The 15,900-nt window shown below is 55.5% G+C and overlaps 1 protein-coding gene across 32 annotated transcripts in view; it reads left to right on the forward strand.

Moving 5' to 3' along the window:
- Positions 1 to 14,072, forward strand: part of PHF21A (PHD finger protein 21A) — a 221,043-nt gene extending 206,971 nt beyond the window's left edge. For 29 of the 32 annotated variants that reach the window (XM_070071174.2, XM_070071251.2, XM_070071243.2 and 26 more), the window contains 7 exons: positions 155 to 234; positions 682 to 742; positions 3,073 to 3,236; positions 9,749 to 9,904; positions 11,272 to 11,347; positions 11,604 to 11,707; positions 12,448 to 14,072. In XM_070071174.2, coding sequence (XP_069927275.1) covers positions 155 to 234; positions 682 to 742; positions 3,073 to 3,236; positions 9,749 to 9,904; positions 11,272 to 11,347; positions 11,604 to 11,707; positions 12,448 to 12,711 — 905 coding nt within the window. In that variant the 3' untranslated portion in view covers positions 12,712 to 14,072. Of the gene's footprint in view, positions 1 to 154; positions 235 to 681; positions 743 to 2,981; positions 3,005 to 3,072; positions 3,237 to 9,748; positions 9,905 to 11,271; positions 11,348 to 11,603; positions 11,708 to 12,447 lie in introns of all 32 variants that reach the window. The other 3 variants (XM_008270283.5, XM_051852762.3, XM_051852756.3) reach the window with 1 other exon arrangement.
- Positions 14,073 to 15,900: the final 1,828 nt, after the last annotated feature.

Consider the following 15,900-nt stretch of genomic DNA (forward strand, 5'->3'; position numbering starts at 1 on the left):
GTGGCCCCACCTGGGTGCTTCCAGCAGTGTGCTTGTCTCTGAAACAGCCCGCTGTTCCTGATGGGTTGTGGGAAGCCGACAGAGAAGAGAATGAGGTTAAGGTTTTTAGGTTCTCCAGATGTCTCTTTTAATTCAGACCTTTTCTTTTCCCAAGAAATCCAAAGTAAGAGGCAAGAACGGAAAAGAAGAACAACAGCAAACCCAGTGTACAGCGGAGCAGTCTTCGAGCCAGAGGTACTCCTGCCGCACACGGCCCTTCCTCTCCCTCTGCTCTTACTTAGGGCTTGGTTGAGGCCTGCAACCTGAAAACTCGCTGGAAGTGCAGCGCCCGACTGCGCTTGCGCAGCGCTGGGATGATGGCGGCATCTCTGGCTCGCCACACTGTCTGCTCTTTACCTCCCACCGCCTACGCCCAAGGTTTTCCATCTCCGTTTGAACAGCCGCAAGCCCATCTCATAGTTTCAGTTCACCCTGACTGAAACACAGCTGTCACTTACGCAGAGGCAGACCTCTCTGAGATCCGGGGACCTGCAGTAAGACCCTTAGCACTGAGACCTTGGGGTGCTACACGCTAGCTGTTGGGCATGTTCACAGGCGTGTGGTGCTGGGGCTTTAGCTGTGCCAGTGTAAGGACTGATCCTGTTCTTCAACCAGTCACCTTTGCTTCTTCACTCCTCATAGCGTAAGAAGAGTGCCGTCACGTACCTGAACAGCACAATGCATCCTGGGACCCGGAAGAGAGGTGAGTCCCCTCTGGTATCTTCCTTGCTGTTGCTTTCGCTTTCTGTGTTGCGTTTCTTCTCCCGCCCTCCTCCCATCGTCCTAGGGCTAAACTGCTCTATCCCTTGAGTGTAGGCTTACTGTTTGTTCTTTGAGAACTGGGCAGCAGGGAGGGAGGTGGGATGTCTTGTGAGAGTTCTGTATGCTGAATCAAAAGCTGACTCGGGAGGATGGCTTAATGCGGCAGCTCTGTCCTGAGCCTCGCAGGCTGGCCGTGAATAGCACAGTGGACAGAACACTGTGTAGAGGAAGCGTGTTAGCATCATTAAGCAGAACGCAGCACACTGCCGTTGCCAAGGAGTTCTTAATAGTGTCTCAGTCCTCCTGCTGCCCAGAGTGTGACTCTGAGTTCCTGTGCGTGGCAGACTTTCCAGGAGGAGAGAACGAGGGTGCTGAACCGGGCGCCTCTACCTAGGGAAGCAGAGGCCGCTGTCAAAATAGGCTCCCCAAAGCAGAAGTTGCTACAGAGCGCCTTTCCCCCACGGGCCGCCGCCTGCCCCTCAGGGCAGGAGGAATGGCGGCAGCAGCTCTCACTGTGCGGATCTAAATTGGTCTTCATAGCTGAGGGTTTGAGCACATAAACAAGGTAGTGAAATTGTTCCTTGATGTCAGTAATGCATCCCAAGGTCCCTCTCTCCACATGGTAATGTGTCCCTGAATTATAGTTCCAGGCTAGCGAGGTTGTGGCGCGAGTGGAGTCGCATACTAATGTTTGCACATGCATACTCGCTCTCAGATCAGAGCTGAGGTCACCCCGACCCTACCTGCTTTAGGCAGCACCACAGCTATGTCATCATCTTCCCTTCCCCACGAAAAGAGGCGTCAGCCCCCCAGGTGACCTGTTCTGAGGTTTGATCAGTCTTGTCCTCCAAGTAGCCTCAGATATTTACATGGGGAGCTCTAAGCGATTGCTTTATGTTGATTCCTGGGCCACAGTAAGCAGTGCTGTAGGTTATTTTTTGTTTTGTTTTTGGATTGGGGAGGTTTTTGTGGTTTTTTTTGGTGACCTCTGAGGCAGTCCTCAGAAAGGAGCCCCCCCCAGCCTGAGGCCACAATTAATTGGCCTGCTGGTGGGAGTGCTGCTAAGAGCATAAGGATCAGATGAGCAGAAAGACCTTGGTCTCTGTTGCCAAGGTCAGAGGATAAAAACCTCATTCACAGTGCGTGGATGTGCTCTCCCGTAGGTAAACAGAGAGCATTCATTTCCTGCTTCCCCTTCCAGCAGCAGACAGGCCTGTGTGGGAGACGTCGTCAGTTCAGCACAGGTAGTGTCTGTGCAGTGTCTCGCTGAGCCATGACTCCTGTGCGTAATCTGACTGCTGCCCAAGTTACAGTCTCACACGCCACTCAGCAGCACTTGCAGCGCTTGCGCGCCCCTCTGCCTCTTCTTTGCCCTTGCGGTGTGCTGGGCTGGCACGGAGGGTCGCCCCCAGCTCAGAAGCCCTGACCTGGCCCTTCAAACACAAGGTCCTCACTGCAGCGTGGTAAGGCAAGCATGGTCAGCCGAGACCTGCTGCACCCACAGGGCTCATTTTTAGATCCTTTGAGCTGAGAGCTGAAGTCATCTCTCTAGGTTAGAACCTTGGTTCTTAGACATGGAGTTCACCAGCGTCTGTGTGATGTGTCAGTGGAAAACAGCTCAGTTAACTGGGGAGGGTGTCTGGGCCAAAAGCTGTTAGAATCATTGCTCAGACAAGAGCGTCTGAGCACTGACAGCTGGAGGAGGCGCAGTCAGCCTGAATTTTGCCTCCTCACTTTCCTCTCTCACAAGCAGTGAAATGACCAAAATATGAAGAGCAGAGAAAGGAGAAACAGAAATCCTAACTAAATTGGTTTGAGAAAACTGAGAAAATCTGTATTTTGATAAGAACGACGATTGCAGGAAAACCACAGAGAACAGTAATGGAAAAGACAGGAAACAATGAAGTAACTTCTTTTGCTGGCTCCATGGGGCGTCGGCATCTCATTCTCGCTGTAGGAGTCTCGCACTTAATAGTCTGGGGACTTGCCCGTGATCCGTTCCACGGTGCGGTCTCTCGGTCTAAGCCAGCACCTTCTGTCTTCCTCCAAGGCTCTCTTAGCCTCCCTTTCGACATTCGTGTAGTTGTTTCTAATAACGTTTAAATCTTTGCTTCTCTTCCTTCCTTCGAGACTGTTGTATTAACCTTCTGTCTGCCCCCTCACTTCCTTTTCCATGCTAGCCAATGAGGAACACTGGCCGAAGGTATGTAAGATCATTTTCCCTTTCTCCCCTCCCCCTCTCCCCTTTTGTTCCCTTCTCTCGGTATATAGGTCGTCCTCCAAAATACAATGCAGTGCTGGGGTTTGGAGCCCTTACCCCAACATCCCCCCCATCCAGTCATCCTGACTCCCCTGAAAGTGAAAAGACAGAGACCACATTCACTTTCCCTGCACCTGTCCAGCCTGTGTCCCTGCCCAGCCCCACCTCCACAGACGTAAGTAACTTGGGAAAGCGTGTGCTCTTTCTGAGAGCTGGAATCGGGAATCCCGTTACCCTGTGTTGTGTCCTCACTAACCCTGGGCGGCAGTGAGCCCCGTAGGACGCTCTGCACGCCGTGGGAGGAGCTTTTTCCCGGGCCGTGGGCCCTCCTGGCAGGGAGACTCACACCAGCAGCAGCAGCAGCAGGGCGCCCACCAGAGTCTCGGGGTAGGGCGGGGCGGGCAGCTCTCGTGGTTGAGACGTGCGCGAGGCCTCGTCAGCTGCGTCTGCGGGTAGGGGACTGGCTGAGGCGTTTGTTCCCACGTGTGTCGCTTGAGGCACAGTTTTGGAAGCCGGAAATGTCCTGTGGAGCAACTTTATTCAGCAGAGTCGATGAGGGACAGGTTCCTGAAAAAGTGTCCGATTCTTGGCAGCCCAGAGACTGCAGGAGTGTGAACTCGCGCTTACAGTTTCAAATGAGCATTTAGAGAGCCCTGGGGGCTGCACACATGCTTGGCCAGCCAGTGCCATTGTGGAGGCTGGAGCCTCAGCAGGGGACTCCCTGCCCTCAAGGAGCTCGTATTCCCTGGAGAGGCAAGTGATAAGTGAGTGGTCATGTCACGTGTCAGGTAGCGGCGAGTGCTCTGAAGAAAAATGGACAGACCGGGGGCCTGGACACGAGGGCAGGAGGCTGCCGTGGTGTGAAGAGTGCAGAGGGAGGCCTCCCAGCTCGGGTGGAGGAGCAAGCCTCTGTGCAGAGGGAGCGGCAGTGCACGGGCCCCTGGTGCGTGTCTGCAGCCCAGCTGAGGACAAGCAAGAAGACCAAAGGAGCCACAGTGGTGGGAGGTGGGCCCCGAGGCGGCAGAGCCGGTCACGCGGGGCTTGGCAGCTTTTACTCTAAGGAAAGTGGGCGACCACTGCAGGGCGATGACCAGAGGACCACTAGAGGACCGACGTGTTGCTTCAGTTTTTTATTTTGAAAATTGTCAAATCCACAGAGAAGTTGCAATAACAATATGAAGAACAAATTTGTACCCTCTACCTAGATTTACTGGTTAATACTACACATACACTCCTTTTTTGCTGAACAAGCTAAGTTATTACAGACCTCATGGATTTTTTTTTTTTTTTTTTTTTTTTTTTTGACAGGCAGAGTGGACAGTGAGAGGGAGACAGAGAGGAAGGTCTTCTTTTTTGCCGTTGGTTCACCCTCCAATGGCCGCCTTGGCCAGCGCACTGCGGCTGGCGCACCGCGCTGATCCGAAGCTAGGAGCCAGGTACTTCTCCTGGTCTCCCATGGGGTGCAGGGCCCAAGCACTTGGGCCATCCTCCACTGCACTCCCTGGCCACAGCAGAGAGCTGGCCTGGAAGAGGGGCAACCGGGACAGAATCCGGCGCCCCGACCGGGACTAGAACCCGGTGTGCTGGCACTGCAAGGCGGAGGATTAGCCTAGTGAGCCGCGACGCCGGCCATTACAGACCTCATGGATCTTTACCCTAAAACATTTCAGCGTCTATCTCCTAAGAACAAAGATATTCTCTTGTATATCAAATAGGAAATTTAACATTGATCAGATATTAGCATATAACAGCATACAGTCATTATCAGATTTCTCCAGTTGTCCCAGTAATTGCCTTTGTGACACTACTTTCTGCTCCAGGTTCCAATCCGAGGCCACTGATGACATTATGTCATGATGTGGTCTCTAGTATCCTTTCCTGTAGAAGAGTTCCTCCGGATTGCTTTGTCTTTTATTACACTGACATTAAGAATAGGCCGTTGCTATGTTGATTGCTCTCTCTCTCTCTGGGTTGTCTGATTGTTCCCTCAAGAATAGATTAAGGGCATGTGTTTTTGTAGGAACACTAAATATGTGATGACAGTTCCTTCTCAGTGCATCGTGGCAGAAGGCACGTGACGTGAGTCAGTCCGTTGTTGGTGATGTCACCTTCTGTCTCGTAGTTTCCATCAAAATTTTCCACTTGTAATAAGTGCCCTTTTCCTCTGTGAACATAGCTTTGAGTCTGTGTGAATTTCCCAGCAAACTGTTAGCCAATGGTCTCAGCAACATTTGATGACTCTTGCCTGCGGTTTATTATTTTTAAGCTGTTTGCAAGATTGACCTAGATTTTTAAAAGGGTTACTGTGTCTGAAACATGGAGAGAGTACTGTGAGAGAGTAGGGTGGAAGCCGGGAGACCAGTTAGAGGCTGTTGCAATCATCCGGGCAAGAGACGGCAGTGATGGCTTGACCCAGTAGGGTGCTGGAAGTAGAGATGCAGAAAAGCCAGATTGAAAATGAGATATGAGGGGCGGGGTGTTGTGGCATAGCAGGTGAAGCTGCCGCTTGGGACACCCACATCCCACAGCAGAGGGCCTGGTTTGAACCCTGCCTCTGCTTCTGATCCAGCTTCCTGCTAATGTGCCCAGGAAGCAGCAGGTGATGGCCCAAGTGCTTGGGTTCCTGCCACGCATGTGAGAGACCTGGATGGAGTTCCTGGCTCCTGGATTTGTCCTGACCTAGCTCTACTTATTGGGGGTAGAGGGTAGGCATTTGGGGAATGAAGCAGCAGATAGAAGATCTCTGTCTCTCCCTCCCTCTCTGTCACTCTGACTTTCAAATAAATAAGTAAATCTTAAAAGATGTGTGAGAAAGAGAGTAGTCAAATCAAAAGTTGTGACCTGGGGCTAGCGGGTAAAGCTGCCACTTGTTACACAGGCACCCCATATGGGCGCCAGTTTTAGTCCCGGCTGCTCCACTTCCAGTCCTGTTCCCTGCTAATGGTTTGTAGAAGATGGCCCAAATGTTCGGGCCCCTGCCACCTGTGTGAGAGACCTGAATTAAAAGCCCTGACACCTGGCTTTGGCCTGGCCCAACCCTGGCCATTGCAGCCATCTGGGGAGTAAACCAGGGAATAGAAGATCTCTCTGTGTCTCCCTCTCTCTGTCACTTTCTTTGAAATCAATCAATAAATCTTTGGGGGAAAAAGAAAGTTTGTGACCTAAACAACTGTAGAATGATGGAGCTGCCATTATGATGATGAGAGGAGCAGATTGGAGGAGAGAAACCAGGCATTTGACTTTGCGCGTGTCCCAGTCCTTTGTGAATCACAGAGCTCGTCTTTGATCATCTTCAGGTACAATAACCTTGAACTTGATGGTTCTCGGGACTCACTAATGACACACCCCTCTGCAGAGACAGCGACAGCCACAGGCAGGAAAGGGAGGGTTGTCTCTGGAGGGCCGCAGCATAGGGGAGTTCCGTCTTGGACCGCTTTCCTTGGTGGTCGGGGCTCGCGGCCTCAGGCTCACTGCACTGAAGCTTCTGGGCTCTGCGCAGCTTTCCTGACGTTCGGCATCCGTCACAGGTGCCGTCCTGGACGTGAGCCCCCGGAACCCCTGTCGGAAGCCTCGTGTGCTGGCACTGGGCACTGTCCCAGCCTCCCCTCTGGTGAAGGGGAGTCCCCTCTCTGGGGTGCAGCGCAGATGCTGCGGACAGATGATTTTGTGGTTCCTCACGTGAAGCTTGCCTACACAATGCCACTTGTGTTTGATTTTTTTTTTTAGATTAGAGGCTTTCTAGATTTGAGAGATTGAACCCAAAAAGATCCACTCGGACCAAATCACAGCCTAAAAACGCCTGCCAGCGTTCACCTAAAATGCGAGCATTGCTCATTTCAGAAGTCTAATGGTAAAAGAGAAGTTTCTCTAAGACCACTAAATGCGTTCAGAACTTCCTGAGTTAGACCCAGTTTAGAGATGATTGACTCCTCCTGTGACGGGGTCCCCACCGTGGCAGGGCTCCGTGCGTTCCTGCCTGGGCAGCGGGGGCCAGCAACATGAATGGAGCAGTGCCGCTGCCGGCGTCGTGGTGGCAGGAAGGCCCCGCCCGCCACAGCCTCTCTGCGGGATGTGCCACCGTCATGGTTTTCCTGAGTGGGGACTGATGCGTTGACAGAATTATAACATGAGAGGCGACTCCTCCACACCTAGCAGCAGTCCTGGGCTGGTCGTCTTCCCGCTTCCGTTGGGTGATGGGAATCACTTGGCCAGTGGGAGAAGCCGGTGCAGTGCCTCCGTGGGCTTGCTCCGCTGGATGCATGAAATACCTTGGCTTTGTGTATCTGTTTCTTTGGGCAGCAGTGCTCCAGTGTGGCCTGGGGGGTCCCTGAGGCCCTTGCAGGGGGTTGTAGAATCAAAACTCCTTTCATGATAATCCTTAGAGCGTCATTTGCCGTTCTCTCCCTGTCCCAGAGCCCTACGGCGTGACGTGTGACAGTGTCATCCTCGGATGCTACTGGAAAGTGTACTTGGCTGTCAGCTGGGGGGTTCAGACTTTTCAGTGGGCTATTTTTATAACTTTCTATGATTCTGTAACTGTTTCAAAATGTAAGGTTTTTAAACTTCTAATACAGCAAATATCACCACGTATGACTCACATGAACCAAAGCTCTCTGGGGCCTCAGTAATATTAGGACTGGAAGGGAATCCTGACGTGGGCACACAGGTGCGGGGTGTCTAAGTAGGGTAGCGAGTTTTCTGTGCTTGAGGAGCCCGGGAGGAGTTATTTAACCTTTGTCTGCCTTCTGCGCGGTGCTGCCCCCTTCACTCAGGAGCGAAGGCAAGTGAGCAGAGCTCTCTGCGCCCTGACAGGTCCCCTGAGAAGATGCCCCGTTGGTCTCGCTCCTCATCACTGGTGATTTCACCTGTGGTTCACGTGAAACAGTTTCCGAAACCATCAAGTTTTCAAATAAGCTTCGTAGAGCTGCAGACTGACAAGCAGGGGCTCAGGTTCAAGGAGGAGCAGCCGTCTAAGGGTGACGGCAGCTGCAGCCTGAGTTTGAGAAGGAGCGGGCCGAGTGTCTGCCGCTGCCTAGCTCGCCCGCTTCCTGCACTGGAGCGCCTGGGCCTGAGTCCCTGCTCTGCCCCCAGTTCCAGCTTCCTGCTGTTGTGCACCCGAGGAGGCGGCAAGCAGCTGGTGGCTCGAATACTTGAGTCCCTGCCATCCACATGGGAGACCTGGATGGAGACCTGGGCTCCTGGCTTCAGCCTCACTCAGCACCCAGCTGTGGAGGGCTTTCAGGGAGTGAGCCAGCGGATGGGACGTCTCTGTCTCTGTCTTCCTATCCCTATCTCCTCTGCCTTTAAAATGAATACAAACAGTCGTTGCTTCTTTTCCTAAGGTGTGTCAGGCTGGAAGCAGTTCTCAGTGCCCACGGGTCTCTGAGCGCCCGGCGTAGAGCCCGCCCCTTCCTCTGTGCAGGGCAGAGCAGCTGCGGGGCAGTAACACATTGCAAATCAGAAAAGAATGACGGGAGAGTCCAGGTTACTGCAGGGTCAAACCGTGCAAGTGCAACTGTCCGGCTGCTTGCCCGTGCTTTGTACATGTGCTGAGTAGCTGAGTATCTTTTTACTGGCCAGAGCTAGCTTTTTGTTTTGTTTTGTTTTGTTTTGTTTTAACCAAGAAAGGTTAAAATCCTTCCACACTGGGATGTGTCTTACAACTTCTTGCAGCCCGCTTTCTAGGCCGCCAGATACCCCAGTGAATTACAGAGGTTTTCTTTCCTTTAGAGACAAGCCGTAGGCCCGAGATGTGTTCTTCAGTGGTGTGGCGGAGGGGTCGCCTCATTAAACGGGGCGGGGACAGTGCTCTCTGCATCCCTGCTCCCCGTGGGAAGTCCTCTGTGCGGCGGCACATTGGGGCTGGCTTGCTGGGACACCTCGGGCACGCTCCTCCAGCCCTCCCTCCCCAGTGGCGTTTGTTCCGTCCAGAGAACAGCTGGGATTCACTGGCAGACTTAGCTGGGTGCTGACGCTGGCACAGCGGGGTGTGGACGAGAGAGCGGGGCAGGGCTGCTTGTCCTTTTCCATCTGCTGAAGTCCTTCAGAGGGTGGGGAGAGCATCCCAGAGTAGAACGGTCCACTGAGCAGCAAACGCCGGCTCCTGACTTGGTCAGCTCTTGCTCTGGCTTTGCAGAGTCTTCATGCCGGAAAGCTTGGAGGGGGATAATTGGCTCCTGACTTCATCTTTGCCCATTTCACCAACATACACAGTATTTTTTTCCTCCCTGAGCAAGGAGCTTTAGTAAAACTCCATTTCTTACCTTCCTCTTTGCCAGTCCTCCTGACAGCCCCAGAAATGATACGGTCGTGAGACTTGCTTGTCTGTATTGTGAAACACGTGACGCGTGGGCTGCAGCGCCGCACAACTTCTGGCGTGGGGGGTGGACTTTGCCAGAATACCATAAGTACTGAGCTGTGCCCTTGAAGTTAACTTTGCCCTGGCCCGCTGTGGGCTGTCCTGTAAGCTCCCGTTTGAAGTGAGGACCGCTGCCCCCACGTGGGGAGTCTCAGCTCCGGCGAGGCGGGGACTGCCGTGCTGTTTCCCACGCCCCTGTAGAGTGCTGCAGGCCGCGTGGCGCCGTGGCCGCTGATCGTCCCGCAGTGTTTGTAAGCATCCAGACATGCGTGTTAACATTCCAATGCTTCCTCTTCTCTCCTGTTCCTTCCTCCCCTCCCAATCCATAGGGTGATATCCACGAGGATTTTTGCAGCGTGTGCAGAAAAAGCGGCCAGTTGCTGATGTGTGACACGTGTTCCCGTGTGTATCACTTGGACTGTTTAGACCCTCCTCTGAAGACAATTCCCAAGGGCATGTGGATCTGTCCCAGATGTCAGGACCAGGTAGGTAGGTGGGTCCCATGGGTGGGCGCGGAGGATGAGAACGGCTGTCGTGGGGAGAGTCCTGTCCCGCTTCTGTCATTCAGGCCCCTTCCTCCCTCCTGTCCCACACCGCCACCCTCCGTGCTCCTGGGCCAGCAGTGGCTAACACAGCTTCCTTTGCCTGGGAGGTTTTCTGTCGTGTTGCCCTGCCTCTCTCTATTTGAAATGCTTACCTTTCACTGTGAAAGGCAGGATGGCCACTTTGTGGGGACAGGTTAACTGCTGCTTAGGACCCACATCCCATATCAGAGTGCCGGGCTCGAGTCCTGTCTCAGCTCCTTACCCCAGCTTCCCGCTAAGGCGCGCCCTGGGAGGCAGCAGCTGATGGCTCAAGTGCTCACGTCCCTGATCCTCACGTGGGAGACCTGGTTGAGTTCACAGCTCCTGGCTTAGGCCTGGCCCAGGCCTGGCCCAGCTCTGGCTGTTGTGGTCATTTGGGGAGTAGGCCAGCAGATCTGAGACCTCTGTCTCTCCATCTCTGTATCAGGTTCTCCGTGTCTCTCTACCTTTCAAATAAATAAAATGTAAAAAATAAAAAGTCCTAAGCCTTCCCATTCTCCCTCATTCACTAAGAATAATCAAAATCCATTCTATAATTGTGAAACTCTTCTTTGGGAATAAAATCCTTAAAGGGCAGTAGCCGACTGACTCGATGCTGTTCCTCACTTTGGAGCTCTGACTGAAGTGCTATCTGGGGACTGCGTGGACTTCGTAGTTGGCCTGGCTTCCTAGGTTTGGTTTCTGGTCCCCTTTTTCTCAACTACCCGTGTGTCTTTATCCCTTTAAGATATGCCTTTATTATAATGTGTCTCGAGCTTTTGGGGGGATAGGCAAAGAGTAAATAGTAAATAAGCCCAGTAGCGCAGCAGGCGTGGGGTCCTGCTCAGCTGTGTGGCATCCCGATCGGAGAACCCTGCTTTCGTCCTCGACCCTGGCCCCATCCCAGCGTCTCCCGGTGCGGTGACTAGCTCCCCCTCTTCCTCCTGGTGCTGGGGGCCGCCTGGTGATTTCCCTTCAGTGCTGGGAACTGAGCCTTCATCCCCTTCCTCCAGGTGTCTGAGAGGCACGGGAAGCCGGCCCCGTGTCAGAGCAAGGGCAGAGCTCCTGCGTCCCAGCTGCCGCCAGCCGCCGACCTGGGCTGGGGGTTGTGGGGCTGGGACAGGAGGGGGGTGCTCAGCCAGGTCCCAGGCCGACCTGGAACCTTTGCGGTCCTGCTGCCGGAAACCCTCCCGGACCAGGCCTGCCGGTTGCCACAGACACCGCAGCTTGCTGTTGCACGGAAGAGCGTGCCGTGGCTCCCCCCAGGTAAACTCGGAACGTCTTTTCAGATGCTGAAGAAGGAAGAGGCGATTCCGTGGCCTGGAACTTTAGCCATCGTTCACTCCTACATCGCCTACAAAGCAGGTAGAGTCCCCGCCCTCGCTGCAGGGAATCCCTGGGAAGCGGCCGTCCTGTTTCCTGAGGGACTCTGAAGTTAGACGTGGAGGAGCGTGTGGAGCGTTTCCTGGGGAGGACGGAGGAGACGTGGAATCCTACTGGTGGGACGGCCGGTGGGCGGTGCGTGCCTGGCTGCGGGGCTCCGCCAGCTTGGGGGAACACACCGAGCAGGCTCGGCTCGGCACAGGGCCTTTGTTGTTAAAAACTCTGTCTTCTTCTTCAGCGAAAGAGGAAGAGAAACAGAAGCTACTTAAGTGGAGCTCAGACTTGAAGCAGGAGCGAGAGCAGCTGGAGCAGAAGGTGAAGCAGCTCAGCACCTCCATCAGCGTAAGTGATGCTCGCCTGGCGGCTGGCCCGCCCTGACCCCGACCCCTGACCCTGACCCCGACCCCGACCCCTGACCCGGGACAGGCGGTCTCCTTCCAGTCCGCTGACACCGTGGGGACGTAGAGCCTTTCCTGATGCTGGCCGACCCCTGCCGGGTCCCCTCCCAGGGCTGACTCTTCCCCACTCCCTTCCCCCACACCAGGCTGAGCCCTGGAAGTCGGTGCTGCCCGGCTGCCCCCCGTCACGGGGGCAGGTTTTATGTTGCTCGGACCAGCCCTGGTGGGAGTGAGGGAGCCTCGGCCCTCACAGCCTGGGACTGTCTCACCCCTCTGCCTTCTCCGCACTGCACGCCCCCACCCCCACCCCTGGAACAGGAGCCGGCAGGTGCAGGAGGCTGAGGGCAGAGGACTAGTCAGGACGGAGCGGAGGGGCCGCTGTAGAACCTCCTGCGTGTCACCAGTCCGCCTCGGGCCCTGCCTCTCAGTTCTCACTGACGAATGGGCCTCCGCGGGCCCTCACAGAACCCAGAACGCACTGGGTTTTCTACCTGCAGAGCCCAGTCCACCCCTGGGGTGGCGCGCACACACGCAGGCCTGCCCCCTGCCCGGGCAACTGCAGGGACCTTACTCCCGGACTCCACGCAGTGCCGCTTTGGCCTTCGTGGGGCTGGCTCCCGGCCCCTCCCACGCGCCCCTCCTCGCCCCAGTCCTGCGAGCTCAGCGCGCGCCCTGGCTTTGCAGAAATGCGTGGAGATGAAGAACACCATCCTGGCCCGACAGAAGGAGATGCACAGCTCCCTGGAGAAGGTCAAGCAGCTGATCCGCCTCATCCACGGCATCGACCTCTCCAAACCCGCGGACTCTGAGGCCGCCGCGGGGGCCATCTCCAACGGCCCGGACTGCACCCCCCCTGCCGCCGCCGCCGCCGCCGCCTCCACGCCGGCCCCCTCCCCCTCCTCCCAGAGCTGCACAGCGAACTGTAACCCGGGGGAAGAGACGAAATAACAGCACCTCTGGGCAGAGCCGCGGGGCCCGGCGGGGAGGAGAGCAGAACACTGAAGACCGCAGCTAAGCCAAGCCGGATTTCTTCTGGAAAGTGCAGAATTCTTTTGGTTCTTTGGTTCCAGAGAGAGAGAAGATGCGTGTGCCAGGTGGCACCGGAGTTTGCCAATTGACCTTCTCGTCCTGTGTGTACATGCAAAGACTGGACCGTGTTCCATGAGATAGTGCCAGCTGGAGGTGCCCTGCCAGCACCATGCCAAGTGAAATAATATATTTACTCTCTCTATTATACACCAGTGTGTGCCTGCAGCAGCCTCCACAGCCACCGTGGGTTTGTTTCTGTTTTGTTGGGTGGGGAGCAGGGGCGGGCGGAGGGAGGAGAGCAGGTTTCAGATCCTTGTTTGCCGAGCCGTTGGTCGGGGTAGAGAAGACGAGTCCAAAGAGTGTGTGGGCTTTCCTGTTTCCAGACTTACATGATAAAGCCAAAAAAGGAAATCGGCGGAGAACCAACCCCAGTGCCCAGGAGCGGGAAGGGGAGGACTGGGAGGGAGCAAGGGGCGGGGCCCTGTGTCACATAAGCAGTATTTACGATGCCGGGCCGTGGCGGGGCGGCCCAGCGCCAGGAGAGGTGGACGCCGGCCGCCTCCCCGCGCTCCGCTCCCTGCCGGCGTCCCCGCCACCCCCTCCCTCCTTGCCTGGTGAATCGCGCATCTCCGTGGTGATCCGTGGTCTCTCCCGCGGCCGGCCCACCGCCGGGGAGAAGGGCCCGTGTGTCCAGGAAGCCAAGCAGGTGGATCAGTGATTTTACTTGAAAACAAGCTCCATCCCTTTTCTATATTTATAAGAAGAGAAGCTTTGAGCGAAGCAGCACGCGACCCAGGTGTGTGCATTGAATGGGGACATCGCTTTTCTTTTCTTTTTGTTTTGTTTTCGTTTTTGTTTTGTTCTGTTTTTTTTTTTTCTTCCTCTTCCTCTTCTTTAAAGAAGGGTTTATTTTGTTGTTTACTTTTTGGTAACAAAAACTAAACTAAGGAATAGAGAAGCTGTTTCAGGCTGACAGTAAGGGTAGCCGAGACCGTGCATGGTAGAGTAGGCGTCTTAGTGCCAGTGAGGTCCAGTGAGTCTTCGTGAGTCCTGTGTCAGCGTCGGCCACTGTTTTTTTATGCAAGGGCAAAAATCTTTGTATCTGGGGAAAAAAAAAAACAACTTTTTTTTAAATTAAAAAGGAAAATAAAAGATATTGAGGTCTTCCTAGTGTTACTTAAATTAAGATCAAGGTAAGAAAACATTGTAAAAAAAAACTACAAAAGTGCTATTTGTTTCCTAAAAACAGTGATTTCTATTAAAAAGGTGTCAGAACTGGAGCAATGCCGTGTAGTTATAATTTTTTAGCACAGAACCTGCTGATCATGGTGACGTTTTGCTGTGTCTCTGTCTCTGGACCGGTGGGCCAGTCTCCAGGAAGGGCAGGGCGGGGCCCCCTGTCTTCTCCCCCCTCCTCTTGCTGTGCAGGGATCTTGTCTCGAGGCTGGGAAGGCCACACGGGGTATGCACGGCATCAGGGCCCTGCCCCGCGGCCTCAGATGTTGCTAGAGTGAAAGGCTGGTGCCTTGATGAGGAAGACCCCTCCCTTGGTGCTGCTCTGTCTTCAGCCACCAGCATTATGAGCGCCGAGGGGACACCACTGAGGGCCACGGCTGGCGAAGCTCCTGGGGCCTGTGCGCCCTGCTCTGGGTGGGCAGGCGAGGTGGGGGCCAGGGCTGGGGGTGCTTAGAAGGATCGAAGGAGTGAGATGTCTTGAGGGGACCTCGTGTCTCTGCAGTCTGCCTTGCCTTTGAAGAGGGGTCTGAAGCTCGCTTGCTTGCTCTGCCTGCCGGCTCCGGGCACCAGAGATGGAATGTCCTCTGCTCGGGCCGCCCACAGGCTTCCTGGGGGAGAATCAGGGTGCTTGTCTTGGCGTGGCCAGGGGTGGCCTGTCCTTGAGGAAGCCAGGGACCTGAGAGGCTCAGATCATCTCCCCCATCCGCCTTGGGGCGGGGATGCGTGCCCTGGCCCCCCGGTGATGGGCCGCGGAGGACATCCCGTTAGCCTCTCCTCCACCGGGTTAGGTCCAGGGACACAGAGATGAGCCCTGAAAGCGGATGAACCCAGGGAGAGCTGCTGCTTAGAGCAAAATGAATCTCACCCACACCAGCCACCTCCCATGCCTCTTCCCGCGGGCCAGCACAGGAGGTGGAGTCTGGCTGCATGCGCCCCATAGCTGGGCCCCGGCTGCCAGGGACCAGAGCGGAGAGCCTGGTGCCGCGCCTAGCCAGGAGCCTGGGAGGTGCCTGGACTAGTTGTAGGAGCAGTTGGCAAGGTTCGGAGGCAGCCACGGGCCGCACATCCTGTCTGGGAGCGCTCCCCTTGGACTTGGCTGTGCCCATAGGCTGGGGGCTGCTGCACAATGCCTGTCTCTTCTCAGGAGCAGGTGGGAAGCCGTGACACCAGGTGGGGTCACCTGCTGCTGGGACCTCACCTGAAGTTGTGTGAGGTGTGGTTTCTCCCCTGAAGTTCAGGTTCAGCCTTTTTTTGTTGCTTCAGCTAGTGTGGATTGCAAGGGCAGCCCCGCCCCCAAACCTACATGCTGGACTCAGATTCCAAAACACTGCTCCCCGCTCCGTGCTGGCCAGTTGGTCTCCTTGACCTCCACTGTCCAGTGGGTGCCTGTGAGCACTGCCCCCGCTGCTCCCTCCTTCCCTCCTGCTAGCTCTCCCCCAGCCTGGAGCTGAGCGGCTGAGCCGAGGCCCGCTGTTGGCAGTCCCCATCAGGCAGGCCTTGCCGCTGCCACCATCCCTGCCTTGCACATTCCTGAGCCTGCAGGTCATTCTGTCTTGCTTGGTGCCTGCTGGGTCTTGTCTCACCTCCGCTGAGCTCATCACCTCTGAGATCTGCCCTTCCTTGCTAGGCCTTGGTAGTGAGCCTGCTGCTTGCACCTGTCTTGGAGTTGCTAGCTGGGGGTAGTCCCCGCGGGGGTGTGAAGTCAGTCTCCACGCAGCCTGGGCCACCTCCAGCTGGTGCTGTGAGTGCCAGCTCTCTGTCCCTGCTGCTGCTTGGCTCAGCCCCAACAGGCGTCGTGAAGAGGTGTGCACTTAGCGCAGCTCCTCCCAAGGGTGACCGCGTGTCCAGCTCACTTCCAGCCGCCTCTGGTAC

The sequence above is a fragment of the Oryctolagus cuniculus genome, chromosome 1 (assembly GCF_051225735.1).
Source record: "Oryctolagus cuniculus isolate XC-2025 breed Fujian yellow rabbit chromosome 1, ASM5122573v1, whole genome shotgun sequence".
NCBI classification, from domain to species: domain Eukaryota; kingdom Metazoa; phylum Chordata; class Mammalia; order Lagomorpha; family Leporidae; genus Oryctolagus; species Oryctolagus cuniculus.